Source organism: Eubalaena glacialis, chromosome 11 (genome assembly GCF_028564815.1).
Source record: "Eubalaena glacialis isolate mEubGla1 chromosome 11, mEubGla1.1.hap2.+ XY, whole genome shotgun sequence".
NCBI classification, from domain to species: Eukaryota; Metazoa; Chordata; class Mammalia; order Artiodactyla; family Balaenidae; genus Eubalaena; species Eubalaena glacialis.
Window position 1 is genome coordinate 13,917,007 of NC_083726.1, and position 15,627 is coordinate 13,932,633.

Genomic DNA, 15,627 nt, shown 5'->3' on the forward strand with positions numbered 1-15,627 from the left:
ATGGGCAGGTGAGCTTCTCTGTTGGAACTGTAGGAAGGCAGAGTAGGGCAGGCACAATTCTCAGTACATTTCAGAGCCTGTTGGAGCTTAGCATGGCCTTGACCTCATGAACTGACCCTCTGGGGCCTCTTGTTCCTGGACCTTCAGATATTAAGTGCCCTTGAGTAAGAAAATAAATGAGTTTTTGGTTTTTTTTTTAAAAAACCAATTAATTTTATTTATTTATTTTTGGGTGTGTTAGGTCTTCGTTGCTGTGCGCAGGCTTTGTCTAGTTGTGGAGAGCGGGGGCTTACTCTTCGTTGTGGTACGTGGGCTTCTCATTGTGGTGTCTTCTCTTGTTGCGGAGCACGGGCTCTAAGCACGCAGGCTTCAGTATTTGTGGCACGTGGGCTCTAGAGCACAGGCTCAGTAGTTACGGCACACGGGCTTAGTTGCTCCGTGGCATGTGGGATCTTCCCGGACCAGGGCTCGAACCCGTGTCCCCTGCATTGGCAGGAGGAATCTTAACCACTGCGCCACCAGGGAAGACCAAGAAAAGACTTGAGTTTTTAAGGTCTATATCTACATGTGTTAATTGTCTTCTGCATTGGCCCACCCAGGTTAAACCTATCAAAACATTTCTACAAGTCTCTTTTAATGGCATCATTATGTCCCCAAGGTGGACATCTCAGAGTCATCCTTAGAAACTTGCTCTCTCTCTCTCAAATTTCCCCTCTCCTTGGCCCTTCCTCGCTTAGGTCGTCCAATTGAGCCCTGTTAGTCCATTCCCTCATGATGTCGCCAGCAGGTTTTTTCACCTCCATCTGTCACAGCTCTGGGCGGGGTTCCCATCATCCCTGGCCTGGAGTGTTGGCACTAGTGGCCGGCCTGGTCTCCTCCTCCCTGTGTCTCCTAATCCATCATTCTCGTGCTGCCACTGTGGTTTTTCTAAAGCCCAGAGCAGCTCAGGGCAGCCGCTGCTTAAGCCTCCTTGATTTTACTCCTCATTGTGTCTAGAAAAAGTCCGAACAGCTTAATAGCATGTTATAAATCTGTTCCCAGTTGGGCTCCAGCCTTCCTGGCCTTGGGCCCTACCTCAATATACCAGATCTCAACTTCCTCACTCTCTAAATCTGACATATTCTCCAGTGTTTCCAAGATTTGGGAATTCTTTCTTCTCTTGGAAAGCGTATTAACTTTTTCTGCCTTTCAGATTCCTCCTTATCCTTCAAGACTTCAGGTTTTGTTGGTTGAACTGAGTCGCATGCAAATGATGACTAGGAAGGTGCTGAGACCAGCACCAGGCTTCTGTGAAGTGCATTGCTTTCCTTTAGCGGAAATTCTCTCCAGCTCGAGCCGGGAGTTCCCCAGAAGGGAGCCTAGTTTGTTCATGCCTTTACTCGCTCTGCTACATTGTGTTTTACTAATGTGTGTGATTGTACTGATGTTCGGGCTACTGTGCTAATGACTGGTAATTGCCTTAATGAGCTATTTGTGAGAAATACAGTAATACCAGTAGGAATGAAAGCAGACCCCACCACAGCTGGTGATGCAGTAGCCCTTTGGCTGACTTCAGGGAGGAGCAGCCTGCAGGATTCTGGCACTTAAAATAAGGAAGAGTTCCGAGTTCCCCACTTATTTTGAACACTGAATTTACCCAACTTCCACCCACAAGTTAACCATGTGCATTTCAGGAGGCTACATGATGCTGGGTAACAAATCTCAGAGGCAGACGATGATCACAGTTTTCCACATACTGTGTGTGGAAGGTCACCTGGTGGTGCAGTGGTTAAGAATCTGCCTGCCAATGCAGGGGACACGGGTTCGGGCCCGGGTCCGGGAAGATCCCACATGCCGCAGAGCAACTAAGCCCGTGCGCCACAACTACTGAGCCTGCGCTCTAGAGCCCGCAAGCCACAACTACTGAAGCCCACGCGCTTAGAGCCCGTGCTCTGCAACAAGAGAAGCCACCGCAATGAGAAACCCGCACACTGCAACGAAGAGTAGCCCCTGCTCGCCACAACTAGAGAAAAGCCCGTGCGCAGCAACAAAGACCCAACGCAGCCAAAAATAAAATAAATAAAATAAATAAAAAATTAAAAAAAAAAAAAAAGGCTGGTCACCTGGGGCTCCACTCCATGCTGTTTTCACCATGGGATCCAGGATGGTGAGGCCATCCCATCAGGACCATTGCTGGTCATCCTAGCAGAGAGAGGAAGGCACACAACTGGTTCTTAAAGCTTCCTCTTCATCGTTTGTGTTCTTATTTCATTGGCCAGAGTAAGTCATGTAGCCGTGCCTGGGCAGAGCAGTTCCATCCTTATGTGCTCAGAGCCTGACGAATGATACCTGTGAACAGCCTGAGGGCCACCATCGCATGGTATAGCGGTGTGCAAAACACTGGCTCCTTTTGCCGCATCCTCAAAGAAATAGAATCCCAGTGCACACTTCGCCCTATGGACTCCATCCATCTCTCGTGTCAGATCTTAAGCATCCTTGGGATGGGGAAATTCTGGGTCTTATTTATGTCTCTTTGATCCCAAAGTTGTGCAGAGTGCCTCCCTCACAGTTTATAAACACTCAACAGATAATGGTTGATTAAATTTATACATGACTGAAGAAGGCTTGTCATCTGGGTTACCCCCACTTACTTGTGTCAAGCACCTTTGTGATGGCAGGGGTGGGGAGGGGTTGCATATGTTCTCTTGCTGACTCCTCCCAGCTCTCTGGCAAGGCTTCATCCTTCTTATTCCAGATAAGGAGATGGAGGAACTTAAAAATTTAAGACATGGTTTTGAAAACGAACGCTTACTAAGTAAGCACTTACTACGCACTGGTCCCTATTCTAAGCACTTCATATGGATTAACTCCCTCCCCAACAGTCCTGTGAAGCAGATGGCTGTCATCCTGATTTTGCAAATGGTGACACTGAGCACAGAGACGTTGAGAAGTTTAGCCAGGGTCACGCAGCTTGGAAGTGGCAGAGCTGGGATTTGTATCCAGGCAAGCTCTCTCCAAGGCTTTGCTCTTTATGACTTGCTGGGGTCTTACCTGCTGCATCAAACTACTGATCAAGCTGTGTTTCTGGGAGGCGCCTGGTTTGAAAGTGCAAGGAAGAAGATTTGAGGTCAGCTCTGAGTCTCATTGTCTCCCTCTGAGCAGGGCAGCTGGCATCCCTGAGAAGCTTCAGAGGCCTGAACACTGCTCTGGGGGCCAGAATTCAAAGATGAATAAGCTCTCTTCCCATTTTCAAGGAGGTCATAGTTGGGGACGTGTCATATTACAGATAATTTCAATATAAGGATATAGCCATGTTCCTGGAAAACGTTCAAAGAGCTTATTTGTCTTCGTCTAATATGTGGTTATATAAAGAGGTGTTTCTGCTGAAGATCGTGTAAGCGCCGCATCTAGAAAACATGCCAGGTTCATTTATAAGGCTCCAGGCTGTCCTGGAGGCCAGACCCAGAGACTCTGCCATTCTAATGCATGTCTGTAGCCAAGTTTGTGCAGCCACCTCTGGGTTTGGTTTCACAGTCACGTCTGATCCTCGCAGCCCCTCCAGGGAACCTTGCATGAATCTGCTTTTGCTTCTTCCTTCTGCTTCTGGATGATATGACCCATTTACTCATTCATTCATTCATTCATTTATCTTCCCGTCCATCCATTCATTCACTTAACAAACACTTATTTTGGCCTACTGTTTTTTTTTTTTTAAAGAAATCTCCATTTTAATTTTTATTTATTTATTTATTTATTTATTTATTTATTTATTTATTTATGGCTGTGTTGGGTCTTCGTTTCTGTGCGAGGGCTTTCTCTAGTTGTGGCAAGTGGGGGCCACTCTTCATCGCGGTGCGCGGGCTTCTCACTATCGTGGCCTCTCTTGTTGCAGAGCACAGGCTCCAGAGGCACAGGCTCAGTAGTTGTGGCTCACAGGCCCAGCCACTCCGCGGCATGTGGGATCTTCCCAGACCAGGGCTCGAACCCGTGTCCCCTGCGTTGGCAGGCGGATTCTCAACCCCTGCGCCACCAGGGAAGCCCCATGGCCTACTGTTTTTCTTGTTTGTTTGTTTTGTTTTGTTTTCCTCAGCATAGGAAATACTGCGGTGAATAACACAAAGACTGTTGTCATAAGCTTCAATTCTACTGAGGGGCAGTGAAAGAAGTCAGACACTAGAAAGGTCCCATATTGTAGGATTCCATTTACGTGAACTATCCAGAGTAGTTAATCTACAGAGACAAAATCCAGGTTGATCATGACCAAGGTTCTCCGGGGGGTGGTGGGGTGGGGAGGGAATGGGGAGACACTGCCCAATGTATAGGGGTTTTATTTGGAGTGATGGAACTGTTTTGGAACTAGATAGAGATGGCGGTTGCACAACATCTTGAATGCATTGAATGGCGGTGGATGGGTGGTTTGCTTTAAAACAGTTAATTTTATGGTATGTTGCATTTCACTTTTAATAAATTTTTAAACATAGTGAAAAAAATTCTAGGGAGGAAAGATGGACATTAAACAAAGTTCATAGTGGTAGTGAACATTTTAGAAATGGAAGAAAAGAAAGGGAAAGGAAATGGGGCGTGACAGGGCGGGGAATGATGGGCTGTCATTTTAGACAGGAATGTGTCAGGGGACGACTGAGGGAGCCCGAGGGAGGTGAGGGAGAGAACGTCCCAGGCAGAGGGTACAGCAAGGCAAAGGGCTGAAGAGAGCGTGGCCGTGTTACCAAGTCCAAGCCCATACTACTCGCGGCAGGACAGGCCAGTGAGTTGAGAGACGAGGGGTTGGGGCAGGGAATAGCAGCTTTATCCAGAAAGCCAGCTGGCTGAGGAGACGGTGGACTAGTGTCCCAAAGAACCATCTTACCCGCGTTAGAATTCAGGCTTTTTTTATACTAAATAAAAGGGGAGGAGGTGTGGCTGGTGGCTGCAGACTTCTTGGCGCCAGAATCCTTTGTTCTTGCAGGTGTCCATGCAGGTCAGGTCACAATGTTCCTATAAACCTCCAACAAGACAAATGTTATTCTCTGTTCTGCAACTGTTTATCTCTATATGAATGGAAAAATGTTATACCTTTAAAGGTCAGAGCCAGAGAATGGGCTGTCTTGTATATTTCAGCGTATAGGCAACATTCTTAATTTTTAGCAAAAGCAATAGAATACAAAGGTTAAAGAAACAGATCCATTATGGAGTCAGATTTGTTCTTCCCGATGACAGCCCTTGTATTCTAGGAACAGGCTGAGTGAGGATTAAGAGTGAGACAGTGCTGTCTCCAGCCCCCAAATGCCTTATACAAATTAGCAAGAGACAGCCCCTCGGAGGTGCAGGGCTCATGAGAGGGGCGGATTGGATTTCCGCCCGCTCTGTCCACTCCCCTTGTTCAGGGCACAATGTGCATGGGTCACATGGTGGCCCTGCTAAGAGCTGAGGTCACACAGGGAAAATTGCAGGTAGAGTCTTTACTCCAGTTGAAATGGAGTTGAGAGAACCGCTGGAGGTTTCCGGGCAGGGGAGAGATGACCTGCTTGCTTTTCGAAAGGACCCTCTGGCTCCAAGGGTAAAGGCAGAGAGGCCAGTTAAGAAACGAGGACAGTAATTCAGTCAAGAGATGCTGCTGGCTTGGACCAGAGTTGCAGTAGTGACAGTGGTGGGAAGTAATCAGAATCTGGATGTGCTTTTGAGGCTGGTTCAACACATTGGATGTGGAAACTAACAGAAACAAAGGAATCAGTGGTGAATCTAGTTTTTCATTTGAGCAGCTAGAAGGAAGAGAGAGGGGGCTTCCATTTTCTCTAATGGGGAAGATCACAGGAGTAACCAGTTTGGAAGAGGATATTAGTAGTTTGGTGTTAGTCTTATGGAATTATGGATGCTTTTTAGGTAGATAACCACGTGAAGACACTGGGCCGGGCAGGTGGCCACGAGCCTGGGGTTCTAGAGCAAGGTTGGGCTGGGAGATAGAATTTGGGAGTTGCCAGCACTTAGGTGGCATTTAAGGCCATGAGCCTGGCTGAGATTGGCTAGGAAATGAGTGTAAGCAGAGAAGGGGAGCCTGAACTTGGCTGCGCTCTCTCCATGCTCCGGAAAAATAAAATCTGGGCTGCACTGGGAACATGGGGGGCTAGTTTTATTTTTAAAAACAGTTTTTTTTTTTTTTTTAAAGCAAAGAATTGCAGTCTTACTCCCAGGGGAAAATAAAGGTAGGTTGCCCGTGGTGTCAAAACCACACAAATACAGCTGGCTCTCTGCAGAATGTTCCATGGGAAGCGGTGCCCAGGTGTGTGCTGATAAATGTTTATTGTACTGAACAGCAGTGAGCGGGGCTGTGGGCCTCTTGCAGCCCTCTTTTTCGTATGTGTCTCTAGCAGCTAAGAAATTATCTGGGATTCAGAAGGTGCCAAATACATGTTTGAGGAATGACTGGTGGGATGGTCGTTGCCCTCTGTGCTTGGAGAACAAGGTAGAAAGATCCAGTTTTATTATTTTATTGTTAATTTGTGGTTTGAACCAAAAAGGCTTGTCTATACCTTGGTTATTGGAGATAAGGTCCACCTTCATGGGTTGAAGTTTCAAACATTTTGCATATAGGGATCCAAGGCAGCTGCCAAAGAGAAATCCCAAACTGCTATGAACAAAGGCAGCATTGTTGGAATCAGTGAATGACTTCCCAAGAAGACTGCTCTGGCCAAAATTCATTTGTGTGTATCCTCTCTGCAAAAGAAGTTGACTTAATGAGCCTGACTGCTATCCATAGGAAGCCCTTGGTTCGTGTCTGAGAACTTCGATTTTAGGAGGGATCTCACCCTGCCCAAAGCTCAGAAGAGTGGCTCCCTATGCCTAACCCATTTGTACAAACAATATAGTTTACACTGAACACTTCTTTCCTTCTGGGAGTCTGGACTTTTGGTACATGTTAGGCAAAGGATGCCTACCTGACAGTCCTCAGTAAAAAACGCTGGGCATTGAGTCTCCAAAGAGCTTCCCTGGTGGATCACATGTCACCTGTGTTGTCACAACTCATTGCTGGGCAAATTAGGTACGTCCTGGGTGACTCCACTGAGAGAGGACCCTCGAAGCTTGTGCCTGGTTTCTTCGGACTTAACCCCACTTGCCTTTACCCTTTGCTGATTCCACTTGGTATCCTTTGGCTGTAATAAGTCATAGCCGTGAGTATGAGGGAGTCTATGCTGGGTCCTGTGAGTCCTCCTAGAGAGTCGTGGAACCTGGGGGCCTCTGACAGCCCCACCCCCTTTTTTGGTTGTTTGCCTTATTAAACAATCAGTCATGTTACCTTACAGACCAGTGAATGCCCTTAGCATCTCCTGGATCCTCACTCCATACATAACACATTGTAAAATGGCCAGATCGCCAGGCGAGTTTGCCTTTAGAAACCAACTCACATCCCCACGTGCTTCTGTGGGTGACTTGTTCCCAAGAGAGTTCCACATGTGGGGCGCCGTGTAAGCTACAGAGATGATAGACGTAGACAAACACAATCTCAATTTGAGAGAGAAAATGTAAGTTCTACAAAAGCAGAATTCCTCGAACTTTGGGGAAATAAAGTGCTCTGCCGCTTTCTTGATGTAACGGTAGCTTTTATTAAAGAGAAGTTTATGACTCTTGTCTTGGAGGAGTTCCAGAAGTGACTGTAAGGCTTTGGTAGAGTTGGATGCTTTGGAGAAAGAGTACTTTGCTCTTTCCTGGTCTACCTCACTCTTCTTGTAGTTTTCCTTGCTCTGTCCACCCATCGACCCATCTTCCTATCCATCCACTTGTCTGTCTACCTGCTCACCCACTTACCCGTTCACCCATCCATCCAGTGTTGCCGGGCAGCTTCTTGCATTACTGAGTGTTGATTATGTGTTGCACACTAGGGTACAGGAATGAGTTGAGTGGGGTCCCTGCCCTCCTGGGTATGGCCTGGGGAAGGGAGATAGACATGGAAACAAATACTTGCAGGTGGAAAGTGATGGGTATAAGGCTCCTTAGGGTCACACAGGAGGGTGTGCCTAATTCATCCTAGTGGGGAGAGAGGTAAGGTGACAAGTGAAGTTGTCACCCTACCACGTGTCCTAGGAGATTATCCGAACAAGGGGGCCAGTGCAGGGGCTGTTCCCTGTCCCTGTCTTCAGGACCATTTAAGCAAAACAAAGGGAAGAAGACCTCCTCTTGTGGGAGTTCCCCAAAGGTTAATTTAAAATATTCTTTTCATTTGGCATTAAGCTGGCACAGAGCCACCCATTAGTACATAGCTGGGGACATAGCCATTTCCTAAAGCAAGTGGCAATTACCCTCCCTCACCGGCCAGTGCTAATCAAAGAAGACACTCGAACTGAGTGGTCTGGAACATTCAGCAGGGCCAAAGAACATTTCTTTAAATGCTAATGGGGTCGAAGCCCCCTTTCTAGTGCCTTCTTTGCAATTCTGAGCCCTTTACGGTGGGAATGGCAGTTATGGAATTAGCAGTTGTGAGTTGAAGAAGCCAAATTATAGATTTTATTTTTGGCTTTGCCTCGGGTCACAATTCCTTTTGTTTCTGATGTACGTTTTGTTTGAGAAACTTGGCCTGATTTCTGTATTCAGAGCATTCTTTAGTCCTCTCTGTCTCAACCAGATCTTTCCATTGCACAGATGTTTGTTCACCTGCATTTTTTTTTGTAGTTAGTTATCCGGAATTTGCTCTCAGGACTTTCCCAAGGTGGCCTGAACGAAAGAAGGTATTACACATTTTCTAATAATAACAACAACAACAGCATCAGCAAACATTGTGTGTTGGGTACTATGTAAGTACTTTATAGAGTTCAACTCTGAATTCTTAAAATAACTCATGAAGCAGGTGCTATAATTACTCTCCCCGTTGTATATATGAGGAAACCGAGTCATAGGAGGGTTAAGGAATTAGTTCAAGTGACTTTACTAATCTTGTATTAAAAAAAGCGGGGCTGGGAGGACACACAAGGCACAACTCATAAAACAAACAAACAAAAATGATAAATCGGACTTAATCGAAATTTAAAACGCTGCCTTGGCAGACGAGTCTGTTAAGAGGAAATAAGATAAGCCCCTGACTGATGGGCTGACTTCAGGCGAGATGGACCAGGGCTCCAGCTGTGTCTCAGGCAAATTTCTAGACTGTCCTCTTCCCCCAAACACCGTGGGTTCTACAGTCATCGGAGCAACTCAGACCCATGGGGACCCTGAATCAGTCGCTGGCGTGGGGGCTTTGATTGCACTGATTGGAACCAACCGTGAAACTTGAGGTGGTTCAACTCCTCTCCAAACCCAAACAGCTGGCTCATCTGGGACCTTTTGGGAGGAGGAGAGAGGAGCAAATGCCTGGAGGGTAAAGCAAGCAGATGACAAGGTCCAAAGGCCTCAGAGGTCACCTGTAGCAAGCAAGGTGGGGCCACGGGGGCTCATCCGGAGAAGGGGGTGTGCTGAGAAGCAGGAGGCTCAGCTGGGAAGGTGGGAGGGGTCTCCTTTGTCCCCTTTCATCCGCCTACTTGCACATTTATTTGAAATCCAGCTGCCCACTCATGCACCCACCGACCCCCATCTGTTTCTTTTTTTAAAATTATTCTTTAAATGTATTTTTCATACAATTTTTAAAGGTTACTTCCATTTACAGTTATTATAAAATAATTGGCCATATTCCCCGTGTTGTGCAAAACATCCTTGAGCCTATCTTATTCCCAAGAGTTTGTACCTCTCACTCTCCTACCCCTGTATATTGCCCCCTCCCGCCACCGGTAACCACTAGTCTGCTCTCCATATCTGTGGGTCTGCTGCTTTTTTCTTATATTCACTAGTTTGTTGTATTGTTTAGATTCCACCTATCAGTGATATCATACAGGATTTCTCTTTGTCTGACTTATTTCCCTTAGCATAATGCCCTCCAAGTGCATCTTTGTTGCTGCACATGGCAAAATTTCGTTCTTTTCTATGGCTGAGTAGTATTCTGTTGTATATCCCATCTGTTTCTCATGTTCTTTGTAGGGTCCCACTTTAATGAGCACCTTCTAGGTGCTTTTAGAAGAGGCCAAGTCTTACTACATCACCTTTAAGGTAGAAATGTCCCCTCCTCTTCCTCCTTGTCTCTGTCTCTCTGTATTTCCCCTGGGTCTTTCACTAGAGGGATTTTGCTGTTTTCTTTCTTTCAGTTTTTTTGTTGTGTTCTTCTCTGGCATGATAATTTTACAAGGCAAATACAGTTCCTGACACCTCTCCTCCTTCGATTTATGGTTTTAAAGGTTTATTTTGCTTTTTTTAATTAGCGTTTGGGTAATTTTGGATGCCCCTCCCCCCCAAGTGTGTTAGACATCACGGCTTCCTCCAGGTACCCCCGCCCCAATATTTTAGATTCTTAGCTGTTTGTTCTTTTTTTAAATTTTCTTTTAACTTTTTATTTTATATTGGAGTAGAGTTGATTAACAATGTTGTGACAGTTTCAGGTGTATAGCAAAGTGATTCAGTTGTACAAATACATGTATCTATTCTTTTTCAAATTCTATTCCCATTTAGGTTGTTACAGAATACTGGGCAGAGTTCCCTGTGCTGTGCGGAAGGTCCTTGTTGGTTATCTATTTTAAATACAGCAGTGTGTACATCTGTACCTTCTAATGTTTTAGATTCTTAGCTGTTTGTTCTTTATTTTTCATTGAAACTGACTCTCAGAAAAGGTTCTAATATGTTAAATTAAATTAGATAATGCTGCCATTTATGTCTGTATTTCTGCATTTCCTGTGTAATGTTTGAGCACTTAATATGTTTTAAGCATTTATATATATATGGTAGCTTACTCAAACATCACAAAATCTCTGTGAGATAGGTACAATTGTTATCACATTTTACAGATTAGGAAACTCAGGCCCAGAGATGTCAGTTGACTTGCACAAAGTCACACAGCCTATAGGTGGCAGAGGCAGGATTTGAACCTAGGCAGTCTGGCTCCAGAGTCTACACTCTTAATCATTGTCAACTGTGTTTACACACACACATACACACACACACACACACACACACGCACACATTTATATAACTCCATGTATATATATATCCATTAATGCTGCCAGAATCAAATTGGTTACATCTATATAGACTGTAATTATTATGGTTAAGAGTTAACGAAGTATGTACCGTATGCCGGGGCGTTTTGCTAGCTGTTTTACTTACATTATTCCATGCTGAACTTTCAGCAGCCCTATGGCTTGCTACTATTGTCATCCCACTTTTTTAGATGACAACACTAAGGCTGAAAGAGTCAAAAATTTCTACTGGGTGACACAGTTGACGAAGATGGAGGCTGAATCTCTTTAGAGATCAGTGCTCTTTAAATAGGACCCGCAGCAAGGATTACCACCCACTGAGCCCTACTCCATGCTAAAGACTGAGGAAACTGCTCCTTACGTCATCGTCATCGTATTTCAACCATCCTCTGGTATTTTGGCCTCATTTTCTATAAATGGTGCTCCCTTTCACTCTGGAGATGGTCCCACTTTGGGTGATTGAGTCTGGCTGCTGGACAGATGAGGAAACTGAGTTTAGAGAATTTGTGTGACTTGCCCAAGGCTACAGGACAGTGAGAGGTCGAGTTGGGTTTGAAATATCTGCCCGAAGAGCCAAGGGGTTCAACTATCGTAGCCATCTGGTTCCTCTGCGATCTGCTGCCTGCGTGCTCCCCCTGAGAGCAGTTTTGGCTGAAAAAACTAGGTCTGTGGGCAGATGCCTCACGCTCCAGCCCGAGTCCTCAAGGCCCAGTTGGGACTACTGGTGCCTGAGATGCCAGGGCTTTGGGCCCCTCCCCCCTCTTTCTCCCTCCTTTCCCTCCCTCCCTCCCTCCCTCCTTCCCACCAGACCCCATCTTTTGTGGTCCAGTATCTGGGAAAAGACACAGCGTCCTTCAGCATTTGCAAATTATTCACAAATTATATGCACAGACACATGGGGTCCAACCACATACTTCACAGACCTGAACGTGGGTCTGGGGAAGATTGTGGATTTGTGAGTTTAGGAGGGTGGGCATCTCATCAAGCGTGATCTTATCTTCATGCTTTCAGCCTTACAATATCCAAGCCCAGGTTATTCTTTTTTTTTTTTTTTTTTTTTTTTCAAGAAATTCTTTCATAATTGAGATTTTATTGGTTGTTTTGAGGATCAGTACACAGACATTTCAATTTGTACACAATTCTCAACATACGTACCAAAAACCTAAAAAATCATGTAGTTGTGATTCTTTTCTGAACAGTTATTCCAGTGACTTTCCAGCTTAAAATTTGGGGGCAAATTTTCCTTCGCAGGATATCAAGTACCAATATCTTCAAATATTGATATGCTGTTACATCGTAAGTCCCACTAATTCACAATTTAGTATCATATACACTACATACTCAAATTGTCAATCGTTCACAGCACATTAACAGTTACTAGAAGAACTGGACTACCACGACCAAAGTTGTTACATACAGAGTGCACAAAATTCTGCCCAGGTGAGCCAAGATCAAGGGGTGAGTGGTTTGCTTTAGGAAACAATTCTACCAAAAACAACGTGGGAAGAGAAGTAATTTAAAGTGTTTAAGACATTAAATGCACAACTGACTCCAAACTGCCATTTAGTATGCTTTGTATTATAGGATAGAAAAGCTACCCCCCATCTGTGGAATGTTCAGCTGACACCCAAGACAATCAAAGCCTCCCATATTCAATATCCCACTATTTTCTGGTTGTACCAAAAAATAAACAACCAGCAAATGATTTCACCTCTTAAAAAAAAGCATTTACACTTAAAAAATGGGATGAGGTGGGATTCCTTCCTTTTTAAAAATGTTTCTAGAGCTACTAAAAAACTTGCATTTACAAAATAGTTGATAAAAATATTCCTCTGGATTGTACAAGAAGGGAAACAGGGACCACTGATAGGACCAGGTGTGTGATATTAATCAGACTTGGCTTCTTTCTCTCCTGCTTCATCAGAAGCTGGGCTCTCCTCATTTTTAGTTTCTCCATTTTCTGCAGGTAAGTCTTCTTTAGTCTCTTGGTTAGCCACTTCAGCCTGTTTTCCCTTTGCTCCCCTTTTCCCTTTTGTTTGCACTTTTTTGTCGGAAGATTTATCCTTTCCTGCCGCCTTTTTTGGCTTCGTTTCCACTTTTGCAGGAGCTGGTTTAGCTGACAACCTCGCCGATCTCCTCTTGGGCTCCTCCTTCGCCGCCCCCTCGCCGGAGCTGACCTTCCTCTTGGGCATCGTGGCGGCAGGGCGGGCGCGTGCCGGGTGCCTGCGGGCCGCGGCGCGCCGAGAGCCTTCGCGAAGCTGGGCTGCCTGGCCGCTGCCGCTCCTCCCGCCGCCCGAGCTCCCAGGTTATTCTTTAAACACATTCTTTTGCAAAAATACCCTCAAAAAACAAAAAACAAAAGAAAGGCTATCTCTATCCATTCTGCTTTTGTTTTTCTTTATTTTCAGATCTATTTACATGAAAGCAAGAAATTCTCACACCAGCCTTCTTTTATGATTATAACAGAGAAGCAATGAAAAGACAGAATTTTGAGGAGAAAAGGGTGCTGGCCTTATTTAAATAAGCAGAGGCCTGCAGAGAGGAGGAAGTAATGCAAACCTGCCAGGTAGATTAGGACAGGAGCTGGGAAGAGTCCTACGTAGGGAGAAGTTTCCTCGTGTTCTTGGGGGTGGCAGGAGGGACTCGGAAAGTGACAGCCACCATCCATATTCTGGAAGGAAAGCTGTGCTCCTGAGAGCAGGGGAATTCTTCACTTTTCACTCACAGCCTGCACTGGGTTTCAGGTTTGCAGGTGGGAATTGGCCAGTGGAGACTTTCATTTCCTACAATGGAACTGTAGTAAAACGAACCCGAAGTCCTAATTTAAATAAATGTAAGGGAGCTGTTGGGGGCAGCTGTTCCCTGGTTGGGAGTGTTCTTTCTGCCCAACTGTGGGCGGCAGTATGGATGCCAGGCAGGAGCTGAGACCTCTGATATCCTTCCTCCTTTAAACCTGGAAAAGGCTAGTGTCCGTTATCAGATGGGGCTGTTGGCTGTTTCCTTTCTCCCCCAGCTGTTACATTTTTGGAAATTGGCAGCCCTGGAATGATCCAGGGTGGTGAGAAGGAGTGAAATTTTAAACTTTGGGGACATGTTTTCCAGGTCTTCTCGGGATCACTAATATGAGTGACAGTGTGCTATGGAACACGTATCTCGGAGATGCCTTGGGAGCGCGGTTAGGCATCTCATCAGTTGGGGTGGCAGTGCCTGTGATGCCTGAGCCAGTCATGGAACTCCCTTCTCCGGACGCACTCAGGGGTCTTGGTTCTTTTTGTGAAAAGTCATTCGTGGATATTGAATAAGATAATATTAGACGGTCAGTGTTAGTCCCTTCTGCCCCTCACCCTGTGTGAGGGGCTCCATCCCGCCCTCCACCTGCCTTTTCCTTTCTTTTTTTCAGGGGTGGGGTTTGGGGGGAACTTCTGGACCCAGTGGGAAGGGAGGTCCGTGTTCTCCTGGGGACTGAGTCACGTTGGGTAGGGAAGGGGGAGAGAGACTGGTGTGGATGGTGGGAGCTGGGCCTTGGCAATGCCTGCATTTCCTATGGAGGAAAAGTCTGGAAGCTTGTTGTGTTTTTGGGGTGTGTGCTTTTTTCTTTTAATAATTTTTATTGGGGTATAGTTGATTTACAGTGTTGTGTTAGTGTCAGGTGTACAACACAATGAATCTGTTATAAATATACATATATCCACTCTTTTTTAGATTCTTTTCCCATATAGGCCATTACAGAGTATTGAGTAGAGTTCCCTGTGCTCTACAGTAGGTCCTTTTTAGTTATCTATTTTATATATAGTAGTTTGTATGTGTCAATCCCAATCTTCCAATTTATCCCCTACCCACCCCCCCCCAACCGCTGCCGCCCCGCCCCGGTAGCCATAAGTTTATTTTCTACATCTGTAACTCTGTGTCTTGGCGTGTGTGCTTTGCTTTTCGTTTTTGAACACGTGGTGAGTCTGGTTTGTTAGTGCTGCCCTTAGGGCATGAAAGATGATTCTCATTCCTTCCCCGGTCCCCCACATCCTGCCCTCGTAGTGGGCGTCGCTAATAACAGATTTCCCTGGTCATGCTTTTCTCCTCTAACCTGCCTCATCCTAGAAAGGCTGCAGTCCTAGTGTATCCTGTTCTTAGAGTGATGGTAACGCTGGCCTTGGACGTGGTGCGTCTTCAGTCTGGACGTTGGCCCTGGGTTGGTGGCAGCAGCCTCAGCATCACCTCAGCCTCTCGGGCATCCCATTCCTCCTATAGAAAAGGGGAAAATGATAAGAGCGTCATTTACCCATTAGGACTGTTGTGAGGATTGAGTGAGATGCTGTTATCCAGGGCCTATCCGAGCATGGAGCTTAACAAATGACACACGTGAAGGTTTCATTTTCCCTTGGACACAAATAAGACTTAACAGTGTTTCTACTACAAAGATGGTGGTAGTTGTTATTAGTGGTAGTGGTACGAGCAGTACTATAGTAGTGGTACTAGTAATATTATTGCTAGTTGTGGTAGTAGTGAGCCTTTGGCTTAGCTTCGGTATGAAAGTCCATAAGGATTTCTCTATAATAATCAGCTAGATTATTATATAGAAAAATAACATTCTATGAATGTTATACTA

General features: G+C 45.5%; 2 protein-coding genes across 2 annotated transcripts in view; one reads left to right on the top strand and one right to left on the bottom strand.

The window, feature by feature from the left end:
* LARGE1 (LARGE xylosyl- and glucuronyltransferase 1) overlaps positions 1-15,627 on the top strand; it is a 598,072-nt gene that overhangs the window by 88,823 nt on the left and 493,622 nt on the right.
* Positions 12,817-13,237, bottom strand: LOC133100725 (non-histone chromosomal protein HMG-14-like). The gene has a single exon (XM_061205127.1). The coding sequence runs from the start codon at positions 13,214-13,216 to the stop codon at positions 12,911-12,913; it is 306 nt and encodes a 101-aa protein (XP_061061110.1). The 5' UTR covers positions 13,217-13,237; the 3' UTR covers positions 12,817-12,910.

Bases quoted from the DNA above. Each gene is read 5' to 3' on its own strand.
- LOC133100725 (XM_061205127.1), bottom strand. From the start codon at position 13,216: ATGCCCAAGAGGAAGGTCAGCTCCGGCGAGGGGGCGGCGAAGGAGGAG.